The sequence below is a fragment of the Pituophis catenifer genome, unplaced genomic scaffold (assembly GCF_029215685.1).
Source record: "Pituophis catenifer annectens isolate HBS135680 unplaced genomic scaffold, rPitCat1.0.hap2 SCAF_2, whole genome shotgun sequence".
Taxonomy (NCBI): domain Eukaryota; kingdom Metazoa; phylum Chordata; class Lepidosauria; order Squamata; family Colubridae; genus Pituophis; species Pituophis catenifer.
Window position 1 is genome coordinate 16245474 of NW_027256882.1, and position 8694 is coordinate 16254167.

Consider the following 8694-nt stretch of genomic DNA (forward strand, 5'->3'; position numbering starts at 1 on the left):
AGTTGGGAAAGGGACTCTCCCAAGCAGGGGTGAGGTGCTGATGGTCATGGTCACGGTGTTTCTCCTCCTGCGGTGTTTCTCCTCACTTCTCCCCAGCTCCGATGTTCCAGAGGGCGAAAAAGCCCTCATCAAGTTGGGAAGGGACTCTCCCAAGTGGAGGTGGGGCTGCCAATGGTCATGGTAACCCCAGAAGACCCCTAATCACCAAAAGCGCTGCCCATCCTGGAAGCGGGTCAGGCAGGCGTCGCCATTTATGCACAAATAAAAAAGAGATTATATTGAGATTAACAATAACATAATGATGATTACACTGGGATTAACAGTGAATGATAAAAGAATAAAAGGTTGGAAAATATTAAGGAAAATAAAAAAGTCCAGGACTTGGATTTATAAAATGACTATATTGAGATTAATAAATGTGAGAAGAAATTTATTACAGATACTTAGAAATGAAATATGGATTGAAGCTAAAACATATGAGAAATAGACTATGTTAAAAGAAAATATATTAATGGATATAATGAAGCAATTTTTATTAAGATGTTGGATGGTATTATTTGAGAAAATTGATAGCTATAATAATTGGGATACTGTTTAAATATTTATAATAATTGTAATAATTTGAACATTTTCTACTTAAGCAAAAAAAAAATTGAAACAATATATGATTATGATTTACAAACAAGAATTACTTAATTGGTGTTTATATAAATGGTATGGTTAAATAGATAGAATTTAGGGAAATAATTGGGAAATTGTATTATGTAGCATTATTTAAGCATTAAGAACTATGTTTAAATGTTAAATTGCTATATTTTTAAGATTAGAGATAAGATTTAAATTTGATAAAGTAATAATGGAATAAAGATTTAATGAGCATTACATGAAGTAATATATAAATGTAAGGAAGTTTTAGAAATGGAAATAATTTTGAAATATAAACATGTTTGAACTGTATTGTTAATAGTGAGGAATTGTGAAATGTATTATGAGGTATATTAACTGAATTAAAATTTAAGGTGGGTTAATAGAAGGGTAATTGTTTTCATTAAGTAAATATGAGTAAACTTTTTCTAAAGTTGGTATTAGTTGAGTTATGTGATTTAAGATTAAGAAATAAGTGTTATGGCAAAATAGAATATATAAAATTTTGTTAAAGATGACAAAAAATTGAACAAATTGATGACCGGATCAAACCTGTGTTCTGAAAAGATGTAATTTGTGTGTTTTGAAAAAAAAAAAAAAGAATTGCAAAAAAAAAATGGGGGGGGGGGGCCCTCCAGAGCCTGGGGAGGCCATTTTCACCCTCCTGGAGGATCGAAAAAAGTCCTCCCCCCTTGTTGTGGTGCAGGAGGCCAACTAGGCCACGATCACCATGATCACACCCAACCAGCAACTGGGCAGAGAACCTCTTGCTAAAAGTTTTGAAGCCCACCGCTGTGTAAGATGGACATGAGATCATGAGAAGGTAAGCCTCAAACAGGGTAAGTCAAGGAGGACATGAGCCTGACTCTTGTAACAGAAGGAGATGTTTCTAAGGCCCAGCTAGATATCCAAGAAAAAACCTTTGTTTAATAACTACCATTCGGTGACATCAACTGGCATGGAAAGAGTAACCTACATTTATTATTAATTAAATTTGGATCCTCCTTTTTTTTTTTTTTTGCCCAGAGAGACTTTAGTATCCAACAATCAAGATAAAAATTGCATTCAAGAACTTTTCAGATGGAAGTACCTTCTTACAAGCCAAAGGCCAAATCTAAGTAGTGGTAGCATTTCCTTTCAAATTGTCACTCATGACTTCTGATATGAGGAAGAACTTTTCTTTGGATCAAAGTCTTATTTCAATTCTTCTGGGTAAGGGCATTATCTCATATCACAACAGTCATTATGATTTCATGTGAACTGAAAGCCTTGGACCCCCTTTTTAGGAACAGAAGTCAGGTTGCTCTATCCCAGTGTGGTGAAAGAGAGGAATGCATCACTCTGAATAAATCTGGACTGCTTAAAACATTATTGTTGTGGCCTGTTGGCCGCCAGCCCCTCCAGCAGCCAAATCAGAGGAGGAAAAGATATGGGAGTCAGGGTCAGCATCAAGGCAGCCTGAGAGCTCCAAGAGGAGAGAGGAAATGGAGCTGGCAGAGAGAGAGAGAGAGGACAGAGGCAGAGCCTGTGCTGTCCATTGACTTTCAGATAGAGAGTCAGCAGCCCACAGGTCTGGAGGGAGCTGATGAGGAGTAGTAGGAGTAGATAGGTACAGTGCCTGATGCAAGATGCAAAGAGGTGAGCGGCGACCAGCCAGGCGTTGGTGGGGCCAAGGAGGCATAATTATTAAGACAATGCCGGCTGGCGACCCCCAGGAGGAGAGCCTTCTCTGTGGTGGCACCTACCCTTTGGAACAGTCTACCCCCAGAGATACGAGTGATCTCCGACCTCCGGACTTTTCGTCGGGCCCTAAAAACTCATCTCTTTCAGTTAGCCGGTCTCTCTTGATTTTATGATTTTATGGTTGATTTTAAACTTGATATGGATTTTAAATTGATAAATTTAAAACTATGGGCCAAATTTAATTATTTTAAATCTATTTTTAATCGTACTTTATGTATAAATGTTTTATTTTGGCTGTTCACCGCCCTGAGTCCGAAAGGAGAAGGGCGGTATAGAAATTTTAATAATAATAATAATAATAATAATAATAATAATAATAATAATAATAATAATAATAATATCTGTTCAGCGAACCGATGCCAAAAATCCTTAGCGGTTCCCCAGAACCTGTATGAACCGGTCTGGTTTCACCCTGGTTTTGACTGAATTTCATTGGATGCAGTCTGACACCGAATTCAGAAACTACGAAACGAAACTGCCTTCTTCTTTGCCAAGGAAGAAGCAAGGCTATCAGAATCACAAACCAAGCACCTGATGGCCCCTCTCATCAGTTTCACATGGCTTCATTTGACCATTAAGCCATGGTGACTATGCTTAGCTGGCTTGAAAGAGGTGTTATATCTTTGGACAATAGAGAAAAGACACGGATATTTTTCTCACCTGGTTGAGCGACATTAGCTGTTGAAGAGCATCTTGGTTGACAAAAAGTCCCTTTTTTTCAAAACTCCCCAGTTTGCCTTTGAGGAAGTAATCTTTGGGGTCAACCACCCCGCTCACAATGTCCAGATCTGCAGCTATATCTCCATTTTGATCCACGTACAGTTTCCAAAGGGAAATATTACAAAATACACTCTTCTTCATAAAGGGATGAAGCTAGAATGGAAAAGTCCATGAATTTTAAAAGCAGAAACCTTGGTTTCTTATCATACATCGCGGATTGCGTCACATAACGTATCGCGATGTATCATGATTTTTTTTTTACTTTGCTGAGCTGGTGTGTGTGTGGCCTGTACATGATGGACACCCCTGTACTACATGGTCTATTCACATTTGAATCTTTACAGTTTTACAAGTTGCAAATATGCTTAATTAGAACAGGTGTTAATTCTACAACGGAACAAAAAAAAAATCACCAAATTTGTCAATCACAGACTGACGAAATATTATTGAGAAAATATACTTAACAGAATTGTCCAATTATAGGGAAGATTCTAGAATAAATGACAAAGAAATTGAACAACTGGGAGAGAAAAAGATATTTGTTGTGGCCTGTCAGCCACCGGCCCCTCCAGCAGCCGAATCAGAGGAGGAGGAAGTTAGAGAGTCAAAGTCAGCATCAAGGCAACCTGAGAGCCCTGAAGGGGAAGAAAATTTTCAGTCTGTAATATAAAGATATATTTGCATCATTTTTGCTGTTTGGAACTTTATGCTCCAAGCAATTAGAGTGGCCAAACCTGCCAATCTTTTGTGGCACAAGGAGGTTGAGATGATTCCCTCCCCTCCTCCTTTGAGTTCCTTCTCCAAAGGAACCAAGATCCTTGTTGGGATCCAGTACCTGCCATGGCTGTAGCCTTGAATCCCTCAACTTCTCTTTGTCCTTCTGTCTTCCCCTCCTGGATCTGGAGGCATATGCAGCATTCAAGGCGTGGGCCAGAGTCCTCACGATACTGAAAACTTTTAGTTTAGTTTTAATCCGTATTCCACTTATTTTATTCTCCAATGAGGCTTTCTGGTTGCATCTTCTCCGACCTTTGACAGAAAAGGCATGCTTTGAAAAAGAACAGTGCAAACACCGTTCTCGACATTTGGATTCCCAGAAGTGGATGGGAGATACGGCATTATCTTTTGTCACTTTTTTTTCCTGTAAAGAAAAAATCCATACACTATGAATGTATTTGAAAACGTTGCTCCTTTGCATATCATATTTCTTCAAGACTGTGAGGATCCAGACTTTGCCATCTATAGGTCCAGGCAACTGCCTAAATGTTAAATGGAAAGGAATAATTCTCTCCAAAATAGGAACATGTTCGATGGAGTGAAGAAAGACATTGACTTGTCTCCACTTAGAGACGACATCCCTGAGGGGTGCTGTAAGTTGAGTTGTTGAGAATCGTTGTGATATAACAACACAAATCCCATTCCTGACAAGCATGCGAGTAAAAATCCTCATGAAATTCTCTCCATTTTCTGTGTCTGAAGCAAAGAGACCAATCAAGGTCCATCTGAAATGGAGGAGCAGTTGGACAATGCCGGGATATTGGATCCCTTCTCTGGGGAACATCGGGTGGAAAAAGGGGAACTGACTTTTATCACTCAGAGCCTCCGAAACAATTTCATAACTGGTCTGAAAAAAAGTTACGAAGAATTCTGTGTTACATTTGGGGTCAGATCAAATCCAAATGTTAGCTTTTAATCAATTCAATTTGGTTCTTAGGAACATATAAGAATAGTATGTTTTTTGATCAGTTATTAGACCCCATATTAAGATACATAATATAAGAAGCATAACTTTATATGAAATAGAATAAAAACAAATTAATAAGAATAAAAAAGAATAAAGACTACAAATAATATGTCTGTATCATCACTACAAGTTACCACCATGAGATCCATATATGGGGACACCAGCTGAACTCTTTTGTTCAAGTACAGTTTCATATTATAAGTACGTTTTAAAATTCTAATTGCAAAGGTAATATATTGTTTTAATGCATAGATTTCAAAAGGTTCTTCATCTAATGTACGGTTTAAAAACTGATCTCTCTCTTTCATATACATATTAATATAAATATAGTATATTTCATATACTAGAACTACGCCTACGGTCTGACCTAAATGTAGTAAATAAAATTATCCTCTACAACATACTACCTGTCAATGTGTCAACGTACTACCTGTCAACCATGGCTCAGGGCCAGGTTATCTTCAAGACTGCCTTCTACCACATAGCTCCCAGTGACCGGTAAGATCCCACAGAGCTGGTCTCCTCCGAGTCCCATCAGCTAAACAATGCCGGCTGGTGGGCCCACGGGGGAGGGCCTTCTCTGTGGCTGCCCCACCTCTCTGGAACCAGTTACCTCCTGAGGTCCAGACCACCCCCACCCTATTGGCCTTCCGAAAAGCGGTGAAGACCTGGCTTTTCCGGCAGGCCTGGGGCCATTGATCTCGCTGTTGCAATCTTGTGAGATCAGGCCATGAATGGTGTGAATGGGTTTTAATGTTTTAATTTTTAAATGTTTTTATATTTTTTTTAAATGCATTGTAAGCCACCCTGAGTCTCCAGAGAAAGGCAGCATATAAATTGAACTAATAATAATAATAATAATACTTTTTCAACCACAACAATACACAAGCACACAAAGGTTACAAACTCAAGGGAAACCACTCTCAACTCGATTGCAAAAAATACAACTTCAGCAACAGAGTGATCAATGGCTGGAATGCACTACCTGACTCTGTTGTTACATCCTCAAATGCCCATAATTTTAACCTTAAAGTGTCTACTGTTGACCTCACCCCATTTCTAAGAGGTCTGGAAGGCTGAGTCAACCTTGAGCCTGGTGAGAATCAAACTGCCAAACTGCAGTCAGCCAGCTGTCAACAGAAGTAGTCTGCAGTACTGCATTCTAACCACTGAGCCAACGTGGCTCTTACCATTTTGGCTAATATGTTTGCAGTATTTTAATAAAATGGTTAGTTAATGTTAGTGGTCTCTATGAGTTTCTAGGTAGACTGTAAGTAAGATAATCCACTGGGATTCTTTCCATGAATCTAGAATATGTTACCATTGAAAAATATTTTGGCTAAAATAATCTACAAAACAAGAACTTTCAATCTTTGCTGCATTTTCCTTTTGCATAGAAGACAATTTGACTAGACACAGAGCCTCTGCTAACTTTCTCAAATGTGTAGCAGAAAGCCCCAAAGCAATGGGGATGGTGTCATGAGAGGATATGATTGCTTTGATCCTTCCCCACTCTGGATCCTAAGCCATAGGAATGACATCTGAAATGACCACAGTGGAAAGCAGTTCTTGAATTCCATAATTCATACCTCCTCAGCCCTTATTCTTAATACTGTTAAACCACAGGGTTGTGTGTTGAGTCCCTCACTCTGTACTCTTTATGTACATGACTGCATTCCCACTCATGCCAGCAATTCTATTATTAAATTACAACAGTGGTGGGATTCATCTCTGGGGAGATGAGTCTGCCTATTGAGATGAGGTAGCTTTCATGGTGTGGAGACAATAATTTGGTCCTTAACACCAATAAGACCAAGGAGCTTATAGTGGACTACAGAAGGAATAGATCAGACATCCCAGCCTTGGTTATCAATGGAGACCAAGTAAAGCAAGTGGCCAGTTTTAAGTTTTTGGGTGTTATTATAAAAGAGGACCTGACCTGGGGAACTCATATTGCAGCACTGGTCAAAAGCACTGGTGAACAATTGGTGACCTTCTACCACTGCACTATAGAGAGTATTTTAACCTACTGCACCTGTGTATGGTTTGCCAATTGCAGAATGGCAGATAGGACAGCACTCCAGAGGGTTAGCATCATTGCCCAGAGGATCATTGGTTGCCCTCTCCCCTCTTTGGAAGAACTTTATAGCTTAAGAAAGTTCAAAACATTCTTAAAGATCCATCTCATCCTGGGCACTCCTTTGTTGTGGCCCATACGTGGCCTTTGCAGCTAGTAGCTGATTCAGACAGCGAGGAGGCTGGTGTGGTGCTGCGCCAGCAGCCTGTGCAGCTGGCACTCGAGTCGGACAATGAGGAGGCTGGAGAAGATGTGGTGGCATAGGCGGGGATTCAGCCAGGGCCTTCAGAATCTCCAGAATCTCCCTTATGTGAAGAGGACAAAGAGGAGGAGCCTCTTCTTGATGCACGGACGCGCAGAGCTGCCAAAAGGCAGGAATAACTCCTCAGGAAGAGGTCTCCTCGAGATTAAGGCTTGGGGCTAATTGGCCAATCCCTTAGCCTATTTAAGGAGGAACGCCAACAGAAGCAATTTGCAGGGAACAACTTAGTTCACATATCTTCGTGTCTTGTCTTATCAGCTTCCTGCAAATTGCTTCTGGGCATTCTGCCAACCATAGTAAGTTTTCAGTTATTATTCTCTGAATTCTTGGTTGCTGTTAATGAAATTAATTAACAGCCATTGTTGTAAAAGACTGGTTTATTCAGTAAATTAAGGTTTGAACGGACTTTGTGTGTGCTGCGTTCTTTGGGGCCCATAGCTGGGGCAGAACACCCTTTTTTCCCTGAACTATAACCATCTGGCAGACGGTACAGGATAATAAAACCTAGGACAAATAGGCTGAAAAACAGCTTCTATCCCAGAGCAGTAACTACATTGAATTCTACTGTATAGTGTTATACTAATGCAGTATCAGTGGATTTCAATTCAATTGTACAGAATGTGAAGGATGTGTGTTTTTGTTTTATTTTTATAGTTTTCTTATGTATGATGAACACTGAAGACAGCATTTAATTTCATTCTATGAGGCACAATGAAAATAAAGTAAACTAACTAACATAAACAAAATGTTTGGATCTATTGTTCCATTCACTTGACCAGATAGAGAAACACAAACACACACACACACATACATACCTGGGCCACTTTGTAGGTGCCTACTAAGGTTGACATCTGGATGGAGATATCACTGGCAGCTGCATCAAGAAGAGCCAAAAGGTTGTCCTTCCTTCCACAGCTGTAATTGGGAACATTGGCATCTCCGGTAGAGAGCATGTCCAGCAAAGCTTCGGAAGTGCCAATTGTGTTAAAATAGTCATTCTGGATGTTGTAGCCAATGGTGAGATTTTGCAGGTTCTGTTGATTCTTGTTGACTTCTTCAATGGTCATAATGAAGCGGACGATTCTAGCCATATCATTAAATGTCTTACTGTAAAATAATGTTCAAGTTTATTTATTACTCTTTGGATTCTTATTGTAATACTGATCCATAACCATGGGCAAATAATAGTCACCCATTTTATTATTGTTCAGAAGATAGGATTGAGATTAACCTCCATCAGGGTTAAAAGTTACAAATATATCATTTTGCAGTAGTGCTGATTTTCATTAACTTGGTTTCAAACTAATTGAATCATTACAGTAGAACCATCATAAAAAAAAGAGGCTTTTTCATAGGTGGCTAGGAAAAGCGATTCTGCAAACAACTCATCCTCTCTTTCTAAAAGAATCAGGGAATGGCTATCAATGAGATGTTATAAAAGAATGGAAAAGGGCTGGGCAGAGGAAACTACAGCTCTTTCCATCATTATTTTAAAGAAAATCT

General features: G+C 39.2%; 1 protein-coding gene across 1 annotated transcript in view; it reads right to left on the reverse strand.

Annotated features, from left to right (window-relative positions):
• LOC139309899 (vomeronasal type-2 receptor 26-like) overlaps window positions 1-8282 on the reverse strand; it is a 34981-nt gene extending 26699 nt beyond the window's left edge. The window contains exons 1-2 of the mRNA XM_070934086.1: window positions 8007-8282; window positions 3049-3261 (exon numbers count right to left, since the gene is read on the reverse strand). Coding sequence (XP_070790187.1) covers window positions 3049-3261; window positions 8007-8282 — 489 coding nt within the window. The remainder of the gene's footprint in view (window positions 1-3048; window positions 3262-8006) is intronic.
• Between the last annotated feature and the right edge of the window lie 412 nt (window positions 8283-8694).